The sequence below is a fragment of the Sturnus vulgaris genome, chromosome 18 (assembly GCF_052056855.1).
Source record: "Sturnus vulgaris isolate bStuVul1 chromosome 18, bStuVul1.hap1, whole genome shotgun sequence".
In the NCBI taxonomy this organism is placed as follows: domain Eukaryota; kingdom Metazoa; phylum Chordata; class Aves; order Passeriformes; family Sturnidae; genus Sturnus; species Sturnus vulgaris.
In genome coordinates this window covers 9,913,549-9,926,901 of record NC_142260.1, presented here as the reverse complement: position 1 = coordinate 9,926,901, position 13,353 = coordinate 9,913,549, and the positions used below count along the sequence as shown (strand labels likewise).

At 39.7% G+C, this 13,353-nt stretch overlaps 1 protein-coding gene across 1 annotated transcript; it reads left to right on the top strand.

Annotated features, from left to right (window-relative positions):
* Positions 1-8,654: 8,654 nt before the first annotated feature.
* Positions 8,655-9,708, top strand: PTH (parathyroid hormone). Its single transcript, XM_014882453.2, has 2 exons — positions 8,655-8,740; positions 9,462-9,708. Exons 1-2 carry the CDS (start codon positions 8,655-8,657, stop codon positions 9,706-9,708), a joined length of 333 nt encoding a protein of 110 aa, XP_014737939.1.
* Positions 9,709-13,353: the final 3,645 nt, after the last annotated feature.

Below are 13,353 nucleotides of genomic sequence, written 5' to 3'. Positions count from 1 at the left end.
CTTTGTGGGTTTCCTGATGTCGGAAAGAGGAGAAGGGGCACTAATCTCGGGAAAACTAATGCAGCAATTGCCTAAATTAATCTGCTCTGTAATTTCACAAGGCAGCTAGGGAAGATGGCTCAGGATCCTTCCTTGACACGATTCTCTGTTTCTAAGATGCATTTGTAGGATCGTTGTAAAAGTATGAAACCCCTTGTTACTGCCACAGGATGAAAATGGTGCAGAATTAATGAAACACTGCAATCTGTGCTCAGAGTTGTCAATCTTGAAGTCATACAAAATTGTACAACTTACAGGAAGAGAATTCTATAGAAGGATTGTGTAGGCTTGGACTGCTTCTTATGGATTCTGCCTTTTAGATATAAATATATGTGTGTATATAGTATAGTAGCTTTTCTTAAATGTTGAGAACCAGCCATTCGTTTAGGTAGTGGCAGTGAGTAGAGGGCAGAGGAGACAATAGGAGGAAAATAATCTGGTAATGGTGAAAAGCCTGCTCCTTAGAGAGGTTTAGCCACAAAAAAATAATTTAAGGACTAGATTCTATAGGGTTGAACATTTTAATAATGACCAGGAAGCATGGAAAATTAAATTACTGCTTGGGCAGGATTGGTTCATTCTTACCCTCATTAGTCTATCTCATTAGACAGGGAGATCACAGTGTAAAAAAAAGAAGAACAGAAAATGAGGGCAGAAATACAGGTTAGGTCCTCAATTACTCATCATTCTAGTTTCTTATTCATGTCCAGTACAAGCTAAGCAAATTTTGCTGTTTTACTTTATCCAAACTGCAGAGATTAAAGTGACAATGTGCAGTGCATGCAAGTGGAGATCTAGGCCTTTTATAAAAAGCAGAGAAAATTAAGATGAAGAGCCTGGATGTCATATGGAAGGAGACACAACTTATGAATAGATTTCAGTGGAAGATAAGCAAAGGGAAAACAGTTAAAGATGAAAAATTTTAAATTGAGATAATGTGCATAGCATTCATATAAAGTGCTATACTTCTTGGTGGACTAGTCTGTGAGATTTACTATTAGATTTTCATGTTAAAACTGATATTTCAGGAGATGTTAGGAAAAAAAACTAGTTTTGAGAAGATTTCTGATCAACACAGGAAGATTTAAAATATATATATATATATATATATATACCTAATTAAAATAATATGCATGGATTTAAAATGAAAAAAATTATTAGTTCCAGAATTCGATCTTGACAAATATTAATAGTCCAGCCAATAACTTAGTGAAAAGATTGTATTAAATAAAGCAGAGAAAATACAGAAAAAGTGTTATCCCTCTAGAAAATAACATAAATGTATGTAAAGATACATTAAGAGATTATTGTGAAGAAACTTCAGTTCAAAATATGTATCTATGGAGTTAATCTTTGATAAGTATTTACCTAGAAGTCTTCATTTAGAGGGGTTTATTTCTGGGACAAGGTTCCATAATATGTAACAAAAAGTATTTTATTAGCTGTAATTTATGGCTGAAATAATGAAAAGCTGTGTAGTAAATACAACATATTTTTTGTTCTTAGCATCACCACTATTAGAGGGTCTGCATCTCCTTGCATGTTTACATAGCACATAGCAAAGTATTTTCTTTCAAAACCCAAACGATGATTTATGCCCATTCTGTACATTTCTGAGTCTTTCAGCAGACTGTGGACTAAGATTTTTTCAGGATAGTCACTGGATTGAGGAAAGTCTGAAATGTCATTGTGCTTTTGTGAATTGCACTCATCATTCCCATGAGATTTCATCAGGCTCCAGATTGCTTGCTTGGCTGCTATCTGCTCATCTGCAGTGGCTGCAAAAAATATGGGAATATGAACCTGAGCTATGTTTTCAGGAGAAAGGATAGAAAAATACGTGGCTACCTGCATAAAACCTGCAGTCCTTCCCTGCTTTATCCTCTATCATCCCGAGTCTTCATGGTTTTTTATGCAGAGCTGGCACAATCATTCTTACAATGGTTTTGGTAGGTCAACCTGATAATTGTAGGTATTTGCTGTTCCTAATATTTAACTATTCAAACCTTTTTTAGTAGATGTCCTAAATGTTTTTAAAATGTTGGGTTTATCGAATGTGCATGTGTGTGATTGTATGTGCAGATTTTTACTGAAGAGAAGTTCCTGAATCCTGAAGTCTTGAGTGCAGTGCTTGAGGCTGGCCATGGAAGGGAGTGGATTTTAGACTCATCCCTGTTTCAATATTAGATGCATTTCCCTCTGGGATTACTTGTGCTCCAGGAACTGTCCTTGTGTGGCTTGTCAGGGATGCCATGGTGGTTTCAGGGATGACACAAAAGAACCTGAGCCCTCAGCAGAGCTCCAAGTGCCCTGCATGGCACTGGAAAGGAGCTCAGGCCTGCACTAAGCACTCAGAGCCAGCAAGGGCCTGGAAATATTCTGGCCTACATGTGACTACAGATGTGTGTGAGTATGCACATGCATAATCCAGTTTGGTATTATCCCTAAAATCCAATGATCCAACAGCAGTTTTGAGTATTGGACCAGCTCCCTGTCTACTAGAAAAGATCATAAAGTACTGTATTGTTCATTATAGCATTGAATTCAGCAGAGCATTGACAGCATGGTGTTTCAGTGTCATGAGGGCTAATATTTATTGATTACTGACTGCAAAATAACTTACCAGAATTTTAAAATCCAAATCAAAACCTAGACTTTCACTCACAATTCTATAAATATTTACATACTTAGTTACAATTCATTAACAGAACTTTAAAAATGTGCCAATGTGTACTTGTTGGAACTAACCATGGCTTTTCTTATTGTTCAGGATGCACAAGAGCATTTTTGTTAGTGACCAGTGAAATATGTAGAGACTCAGAGGTAGCTCTCCTTCATACCTTCCCTTGACAGCCATTTTAACATTCCTCCAGGCTGCTCTGGGCTGTTTCACCAAGCTTCAGATTCTTCTCATGAGAGAGAGATGAGGTAAGCAGGAGGCTCCACCACCATGTAATGCTCTGTGACATTCTAGGCAGCCACCATACAGGGTGGCATGCAGGGAGCGAGCACTCCTGCATTCCTGATCCCATCAGCAGAGCCTGCCATGCCCATGAGAGGTCAACAGGGCCAGGAATTCTCTGATAAACTGGACATGGCTGAGTTACACTGAGGGCAAAAGGAAGTGTCCATCCATTCCATTTAATTATTTAACTCCAGAAATAATCTGGATCACAATTCTCATGACAGTGTTCAGTCCATCTCCCCAGGTAAGCAAGTGAACTTAAAGCCAGGTGAGTGGGACTAGAATCTACCAGCTTCTGTTCTCTCTCTGATCTTTCTCTCAGTGATGTTTGTATTCAATCCATCTTTATCTAAATGTCCATACCCTAGAAAAAAGCATCATCAGTATATACTTCCCTCAGGAAAGAAACAGGGAGATTTGGGAATAATGTGATTCTCAAGTGAAAGATTGTATGTAACTGGAGGAAAGATATGCTGGTAAAGAATTGTGTCCAAATACACAATTGCCAGTGGCTGCTAAAACCAAACTGTATGAAGCAGACTGGACACAAACTAGAACTGTGATAGGTGACCTTTTGAGAAATCCTTGTGCTGTTTTTTATCCAATTGGATAAAAAAACATGGGGTTGAAGCTTCATCTGAACCCAAAACCCAACTGAAGATACCCAACTGCTTACATAAAATTACTTCTGTGGAATTTGAAAAGCCACAAATCTTGTCAATCAAATGAAGCTCTAAAGAGTTTACTGACTGTCACCTTGGCTCTTCATTGTGTCAAGAGAGAAACATTCCTTGGACACATTTAGAAAGTTGCCTCACCAATCATCCAGTGTGTCATCAATTACTTTGTTCCCTTGCTCAATGACCTACTAATATTCTTTAAGCCACAGCAGCAGTTAGAAAGCATTTTATCTGGAACTACCCTCTGGAAGAAGCAATGTGGGAAAAGCCTGCTGTTGGAAATAGCACTGCAGGAATCTGGCTGCAGCACTGAAGCCTTAAATCTGGAGAATGAAGAATTCTCCAGGAATATTAATACACCAGATGACATTATTAATTTTTTAAAATGTGCTTTAGTCACGAAACAGTACAATTCTAGAAAGTTTTGTGTGCTCTAACCATATTCCAGTGATGTACCTCAGGATGGGTTTAATTTCAAGATGTGGTATAATACTTTCCCTTGACAAAATGAATAGAGAATATGCAAAAAAAGTTTAAAAATAATTCAGGATTTTTGCAATATGGTCATTATTCACCTACCTGTCTCATTGTTTTCCCCTTGTTTTCAGCTCTGGAGTCTGATTACATCCAATGGCACAAACTCAACGTCAGTGGCACAGCAGCTGCAAACAAAGCAGCGCTGATTCCTTCATGCCCAATTGGTTCAGGTATCTGTACAATCTATAAGGGAAGGTCAGGGAAGGGCAGGTTGCTGGCTGATGGAGAAAAGCTCTTGTCAAGGAAAAGGCTGTGGTCAGCTCTTCCCTCCCACACTGTGGTTCCAGCACCTTTGGTTTTTCAGGCTTCCCCCTCATCCTCAGAAATGCCATGCCCTGCCTGGTGTCTGCAATGCCTCCTGGCATGGAGAAGCCTTTCCTGTATTAAACTTTGGAGAAAATATTATTATATTGCCTCATTCCCATATAGCATTCTGTGAGTTTAGGTGAAGGTAGAAGAGGACACCCTACTCAAACTTAGACTGGCCTCAGAAAGTTTGCTGCTGTGCATGAAGAAATAGTCACACAATTGAACTAAAATCTTCTAAATATTATTGTGTTTCAGCCTAAAAGGGTGCCTGTGCTCCTTTTCTCATCTTCTCCAAAGGAGAAGAAATGTCAGTATTGCAACATCTACACCAAGAGCTTGCAACCAGTTTCTGAATCAGTTGCCTTTGTCTGGCAGGTACCTGGAACATTTAATGGTTTATATTCTCCTGACTGGTCTGTTCACTGATTCCTGCACTGGATCATTCTTAACCTGCTGTGTTCAGAATATGGAAACTCAGAATCCACAGTGTTTTCATTCTTCTTATTCCAAGAGGAGCAAGAATTGTCTTCTGTAAGTCAGGTCCCCTTTGTAGGCACAAAGAATTTCGAAAAACCTGAAGATTTTTTCATCCATACTTTGCCTTTGTATTTATGTGCACAGTCTTATATCTACAAAATATCATGAGATGACTTTCAATTGAAGAGATAATATTTAATTTTTCTATCTTTATGGTAGTGTCTATAAATTTGGGTAGTCTGAAGCCTCTTACTGAACAGCAGTTCAGCAGATGTTAGCCCTGGTTTCCTGGGAACTGTTCAGTATTGCCCAAAAGAGATCTGAATTTTTAAAAGGATGCTTAAAACAGGGAAAAATTTGAATCTGAATCTGAATCATCCTCTGACTGGAACATTAAAAGAGCTCAATATCATTTTCAGCTCTTCATTAAACACTGGATGCACTGTATCCAAAAAAAAGTGTAAACAATTACAGTACGTGGTAAAAAACCTACATTCACTTAGTCCATTATCTGTCATTCCAACATTTGATGTTTAGCAAACTGGGATGACATTGGATAACTTATTAGCAGCTGTATTTTCAAATAACATAATTTCTGGATGTGAGAGAGAATAATCCAAGTCAAGTAAATTATTTTTTCTGCATATAAAGTGATACCAATTTTGAGCTGCCATGCAAAATTTCTTTAATTACCACTGCACGCTCTATTTGTTTATGGGCAGATATTGGATATTTTTATTTTTGTGTCTTCACTCTCCTGAATTAAAGTGCATCTTTTTCAAGTATCAGGTTAAGCCATCTTTGTTTGAAATTTTAGATACGACTCATCACTACTTTGAATAAAAAATGACACTAGATTTTTCTAACACTTGTTCTTTACTTCAGGCTTTGCTGTCACATGCAAGGTGACATGCAAAGGTTCTGTATGAATGTCAGGCCTTTGAAAAAAAATTACCTTGAGAGTTTCATTAGAAGTTTTGCATATGATACAGTAAAATCTCAAAAAATTGAGTTTTCTATTACCAGCTGTGTGGAGACTTTAAAATCCTCTCTTGTTATGCCATTGCACTGTACATTTTTAGTCACATTATACCTAGGAATATCCTTTAATAATAGTTTAATCATGTTATAGCCTTCAGCTTAATATCCTGGTTTTTCCAGGAGATCTGAATCTCCTAATAAAACATTCCCACAAACCCCAGTATGCTGCCTTTAGGGGGAAGGATGTTGCCAGCTGACAATATAATGCTGGAAGCTATCTTTACTCTGTTTTCCTGGCATTGTTCAAGTGAATTGCTTCATTACTTCTCACTTTACTCACTATAGACTGAGGGAACCACGAGATCTCTAGAGCTTCTAGAGGAGTTTCTGGTTCTTCCTTCCCTTTCCCCATGTAATTTTACAACTCTTTATGAAATGCAACACAAATATAACACAAGCAGAAAGGATTCATGGTAAAAGCAATAATATCTTACAAATTCTGCATTACAATGTGCAGATGCAAACTGGTTTTTTGTTTGTGGATGTTTTCTTGGGGTTTTTTGGGGGAGAAATACACTGGAAGTCAGAAGAAGCATCTAACACAGGAAACATATCTTGCAGCAAAAATAATCTTTCTTCATGCATATTGGAAAGTACTGCTGATTTACACATTTCACTTCTTAGAAAGCAGGCAGAATTCTATATTTCTTTCCCAAAATTTATAAAGTACTAATTTTTATCTCAATTGCTTCCAATGCCTTCATTCTATTGAACACATTTATGATATTTAGGGCTATTCACAGATATAGGTAGGACAGAGCAGTGAGGGTCTAACACCATTTCAGCAGATTTACAATGGCACCAGCCTGTCATTAAAAACATGATCCTCTATCATGCTTGGGGCTTCTGCTCCTTTCCAGTATATTCTTTCACAAAGAAACCTTGTATGTGACCTCAAGTGACTATTCTTATTTCCCACAAGTATTATAAGTATTATCTTGTCAGTATTCTGTAAGAATATTTGGTTGTAATCTTTCACTTGTAGATAGATCACTAACCTTAATTAGTGTCTCATCTAAGTTTTCCTGCCTGCATTTAACAACTCAAAGCTTTCTTTGCAAACCCTTCCAACAGCTTCAGAGCTCACGTTATCTTGGGCACAATTCTGAATTTAAAAATCAAACTTTCTCCCAGCTTCCCAGGACTTTGTTTCTGTTGAGACCTCTTCACCCTGTAAATGAAATGTCAAATCAACGAAAGCATCTGAGGGTGGGTACATGAGGGTCAGGAGGGTGTGTGTGACAGTGACATCAACTGAGACAATAAAAGGGCTTCCAAGTTACTTAGAAGCTCTATTTCAAAGTTACATTTAAGGGGTCCACTAAACCAATTCAGTGGTCTTTAAATACACTTGACATCAAGAGACAGTCATCTGCTGACATACCCAAGCCAGAAATCTCTGTAACATTCTATCTGGTAAGTATACTCTACTTTTTTCCAAGTTCTCTGGAATGCTTATTAGAATATTTTATCATTGATCCTTTACCCATTTTTGTGTTAGTTTCTTTTCAGATTATCTTAAAAAATAAGTGAATCTTAGTAAGATCAAACTGTTCTGTTATCTGAACTAAATTTGTGAAATGAAAAAGAGACAGTGAATGAGAAATATCTTGAAGCAAATTCAAGTTCTGAATTTATAATCCTGGGTTAGATGGACTGCCAGGACCTCACTGATACTGTCATGTCAGAGACTGAGTTCTAAATGCTTTTCTGACCTAGAGCAAAGCTGCAGAAACTATTGCAAAAAATGGCATTGTGGAGTTTTATGTACCTTAGGTTTCAGTTACCCTGTATCAAATTTCTTAAGTGGTAACAAAAAGGTGCCTTTTCTGCCTGCCAGTACTGAAAATCCAGACTAGAAACTGATATTGGAACTGTGTCATTTCTGCCTGTTGTAGCATCACCAGTGGTAAATATTTTCTAAATATATTCCAAATGGCATTTCTGATGATGATGTAAAAATCAGAGGGGAATTCATACAGGGAATGCAGGATTATCCCTGAAAAATGAGGCTCTTAATTCTGATTTCTCTTCTGTAACTCAGTAGGGACTGTGCAAAATTGTCAGGGAAAGTGTCAGCTTCTTCATTCTAAAGAATATGCAAAAGAAATAGAGAAATAAAGAAAGTTTTATTCTATAAAATTTTTCATTTGAATAGCCATATACAAGTATTTCACTGGACCTGCCTGAAGGCTACAAAGTCATAATGATGATGCTGATGACAATAATAATAATATTGGAAGAACATGGTGCTTTTTACCCAATTATGCAAGAAGTACCTAGATGACAACGATGATGATGATGATGATGATTGATGATGATGATGATGATGATTGATGATGACGATGATGCAGGGCAGATAAAGCTGACCAAAATTCATGGAGTTGCCCAGGAAGTAACAATGAGTTACTCACAAAATTAGTATTAGAAGTAAATCCTTCATTTGCATTCCTCGCTCTAACCCATTTCACAAAAGAATAATTTTTCAAAAACTCTTGTCTGATGTTTTTCAACGGTTTTTTTTCTAATTTAAATTTGTTTGGAATGAACAGAAATAACTTGAATTACAGACTTTACATGCATTCATTTCTACCTTTGTAGACAAAATGACTTCTATAAGAAACCTGTCCCGGGCTGCAATCATTTTATGTGCCATGTGCCTTCTTACAACCTCTGATGGAAGACCAATGGTGTAAGTGCAAAATCTCACACTGGGTGACTTTTACTGCTCCTGAGAACATGGTAGTTTGTCTGTGCATGTGTGAGAGTTCTGTCCCTGCTTTTGAACCCTTTGGTCAAGCTGGCCACACTCTGTCCTCTAGAAACAGCTATAGAGAGTCTGAGCTATACTCAGACACTCTGAATGTGTATATGTTTTTTGAAAGTAGGTGGCTGAGTAGAGGGATAAAAATTATGTAAGTCTTCTCTTATTATTCAAATGGGATAAGCTCCATGTCTTAGGGGTCTACACAGGTGCCCATCTTTTGTACTGTGAGAATACAGCTGTAACTCACACTTGGACTCTAACATCCAGCTGGGACACAAATCCACAGGGAATCATGCTTCCTTAGCTCTGGTGATCACAGAAAACTACCACTGAATAAATGCCATGGTTTCACTGATCACTCACCTAATATTGTATAAGCCCTAAGCTCCTCGACAATAGCTAAATTATGGGTTTACAAAACTGAACTACTTCCCACTTTTGATGCCTTCTCACTGATACATCCATTACTAATAACAAATCACCACCCACCCTCCCTGTCTTCTCCAGATGTCATTACAAATCAGCCAGGTAGCTTCTCCAGCTCAGTACTGTGATTCCCTACAGAAGTTCCCAAACCTGGGCCTTTGGGCCAAATTCTGGAATGACAGAAGGGCCCCCATGGGGCTGTTTCTTTGCTTTGCTGCAGGAAAAGGTCGGTGAGTGAGATGCAGCTGATGCACAACCTGGGCGAGCACCGGCACACGGTGGAGAGGCAGGACTGGCTGCAGATGAAGCTGCAGGACGTGCACAGTGCCCTGGAGGACGCTCGCACCCAGAGGCCCCGGAGCAAGGACGACGTGGTGCTGGGCCGCAGGCTGCTCCCGGAGCACCTGAAGAAATCCATGGATCTGGACAAGGCTTACATGGATGTCCTCTTTAAAACAAAGCCCTAGAGAAGCAGCCAGAGCGCTGTCTGTCCACGTGAGCACGTGTCTGTGTAGCATTGATCAAGTAGGGCATTTCATTCCTATTTATTCCAGCTGCAGTAAGGATTAAAGGCTCTGTTCAAGGTTGTAGCCCCACCGAGTGAGACATTTCACAACCAAATAATAAAATGTATTTCCAGTCTACCCAGGACCACTGCTGGGTTCCTTTTGGCTGATGTATCTTATAAATTGCCAGCATAACAGGAAAAAGAAACCCAAACCAGTAAGAATGCTGGAAAACCATTTAAGGCCAGTTCTACAACTCTTACACGGGCAGTATTTGTGTGTAATCACTAGGCCTGCTTGTACTGCAAACCAGACAGGAATAAATGCAAGGGAGCTGTCTCCAGAATAGGGCCTACGGTTAAATTTTGTTTAACTTTGTGCTAATGGAAATACATAAATTAAACCCACATCTATTTTCAAAAGAAGGCCTGAAATCAGATGAACATTAATTACACAGCAAAAGTTGCACAATAATAATTTAGGATTAAAGAGTGCAAACAAAAAAGAAATAGGAGAGGAAGGCAAAGCTTAAGATTAAAATACAAAGGGCTAAAATTAAAACAAATTCTGAAGAATTTTGCAAAATACAGAAATGAAGGGAGGGTTTGATTTCCTTTCCCACCTCCAAAAGATGAAACCCTACAATTAACTGCAGAAACAGTGGGAGCAGAGATGGTAGCACATATGTAAGCATGGCCCTAACTATAGAACTGGGAAATGATTCCATACCAGACAATTACAACTGAAACAAAAATCTTGTGATATATGCTTTTTGTCCCTCATTTTCTGTCTCTGAATTTCTGTATGTTGTGCTAGGCCTCATAGGTAATTTTTTTGTGAGATCAGTGGCTCTCATGAATAAAATTACTCATTTCCATATGCAATTTATGGTAGAATTGGGATCTCAGTTTTCCAGACCTCCAGAATGAGAACCATTAACATGCAGAAATCAGTCTGGGAGAGGAACCATTAGCTGGAATACATTTAAACTCCAAGCAAGACTCAGAGAGAATTGTACAGGGAAAAATCAACTATGGCAATGATTTTAAAAAGCAGCAAACACAAAATTACTTTGCATGGTCTGTGCACGTATGTGCTCAGGAGCCTCAGTCATTTCTGATGAATAAGGTGGTTTTCCAGCAGGAATACTGGTGGGTGCCTCCAAATTTGCCACTGCCAGAGCTCAAACCCAGATAAATTGCTGGTGTAAGTCCAAGTGGCTGCATGGATGTTCCCACACTGGCTCTTATTTGTTTGTTTGATGTCTGGCACACCTTATAAACCCCTCCTGACTCCCTAGAAATAAATACACAAATATTACAATTATAAATGCAACCTGCTGAGGGCTAGAGATGTGTTTGTGAGTAGAGAGCTGCAGCCCACCCTCTGGGCCATCCTTGTAGCAATGCAAAGGCCCTGATGCTGGGAGCAGATGGCACAAGGGTTCTGTGCCACCTGTCTGGTTGTAGGATCGAGGCCTTAAGGTGCACTTTCTATTTATTCTTTAATCAGACATCTGTGCTAACTTCAATAAATAAAATTGCATTTTTGTACCTATGTCTCACTTATATATTACCAAATAAAGTGGACCAAAAGCTCTTGGACATTATTTTAAAGCATAAGAACTGACTGGCCTGTGACTGTTTGGGTATAATTTAGTATTTGGAGTATGACTATTAAGCCATTTAATTTTATGACAGCAAAGTAAGCACAAAAGTAATTTTTATTTTTTCTTTCATTCTTCCTGCATAACGGTGGTTAAACAAAAGGTGTTTACCTAGAACAAACCTATTTATGTCTCCTTACAATAATGACACACACAAAAACTGTATAATCTTCAAGTGTCAAAACCCTAACCTGTTTCATTTTGATCTATCAAAAAATTCTATTCTCCAAACAACAATCTCTCCTAATCTTTAGCTATAATAGATGAATGATGGTTACACAAATATTTAAACTTCCTATATACTGAAAGTATGTCTTTTCAGGACTAAAGACAGCACAGTGGCAGATTAATTAGTGCTATCCTGTGCAGATGCATCTTGACTGTACATATCTGTTTTTATAGAATTCTCAGTGAAAATCAACCGTGTCTCTCACTGGTGACTCATTGAAACAAAAAGCACCAATATCAATATCAATCCTCAGGGGAAGCTAAACAGTAGCACATGAAAAAAAAAGACTCAATGAGGTCGTGAAAATGTAGTGAAGCCAAAATCACAAGAAGCCAAACAGAAACAGGACAGATTGTGAGACCTGTAGATAAAACTTCCTGCTGGCTGTTTGACTGATTTGGCTTTCTAAGATGCTCCTGACCTCGCCTGCTGTGAATGCTGGTGTTTGGTGTTGCTGGACATTCGGCATCTGACTCGTCGCCTTGTTTGCACATTCTGACAGGTTTGTGCCAGCTGCTCGCCCCTCATTGTTCTGCTGCTGGCTTTCTAGAACTGTGTGGTTTGTCTCTCTGGCCATTGTTAAATGATGGCAAAGAGAATTCATTGAACAGCTTCACGGTTTGCTGTCTGTTGGAGCAAAGCTGCCATCCTTTATGGGCCATTTGGATACAGCAAAGGCACAAGTCCTTGCTCTCTCTCCCCCTCTTCCTCTCGTGTCCCCAGTATGCATAAGGAGTTCTAAAATCCTTTCACATGGTGTAGAAGTCAAACCCTGCTTGCATTTAATAATGATGCATTAGATAATATTTTAGAAAAAAGAGAAATGTTTTCTTTAGATCTGAATCTGTCTGAGGCTCAGTATTGAGTTATTCTTCCTCCTCTGTCCCATGAGGAGCGGGAAGGGTTTAGTGCCACCTGTGACACTTCAGTGTCCCCTAAACTGCGGGACACAATAGTTCTGCCGGGGTATTATGGAATGACAGCCACGTCTACTAATTCTATTCCTAAACCCACTGCAGATTACACTGACTGTATTTCCTACAGGACTGTACAAACACAGAGTTGCAATTTAAAGCAGGAATAAGTTTCAGGATGAAGGTTGAGATACCAGAGACGCCAGCTCAGCTAGATACAAACTGCATTATATGGCAGCTACCATCCCCTCACTGCTGCTCTCCAGGAGAGGTGCCGGCTCCACAGAGGAGATCCCGGCTTTTCAGGGAGAGCCTGGCTCCACAGGGGGACCCCGGCTCTAAAAGGGAGATCCCAGCTCCTGAGGGGAGATCCCGGCTCCACAATGGAGATCCCGGCTCCTGAGGGGAGATGCCGGCTCCACAGAGGAGATCGCGGCTTTTTAGAGAGCTCCACGGGGCGAGCCTGGCTCTACAAGGGAGATCCCAGTTCCTCAGGGAGATGCCGACTCCTGAGGGGAGATGCCGGCTCCACAGAGGAGATCCCAGCTCCCCCGCCCCGCCGTTCCCCATGGCCGTCAGGCGGCGCTCGCTCTCCAGCACCGCTGCGGCCCCTCAGACCGGCCGCCCCACTCTCGGCGGAGGATTTATCTCGTTTCTTCGTGACTTGTAGCGGTATCGGATTTGCTAACTCATTTCATTCCCCGCGGCATTTTTCCGCTGGATTTTTATTCACGGGGCTGCAGGTTTTCCACACCCCCCCTCCACCTCAGGGAGCCCTCGGCCGCACCCTGGCAACG

Excerpts from the sequence above, each read along its gene's own strand:
- PTH (XM_014882453.2), top strand. The coding sequence starts at position 8,655 with ATGACTTCTATAAGAAACCTGTCCCGGGCTGCAATCATTTTATGTGCC. Across the intron at positions 8,741-9,461 it reads TCTGATGGAAGACCAATGGT|GAAAAGGTCGGTGAGTGAGA; the intron begins GTAAGTGCAAAA and ends GCTTTGCTGCAG.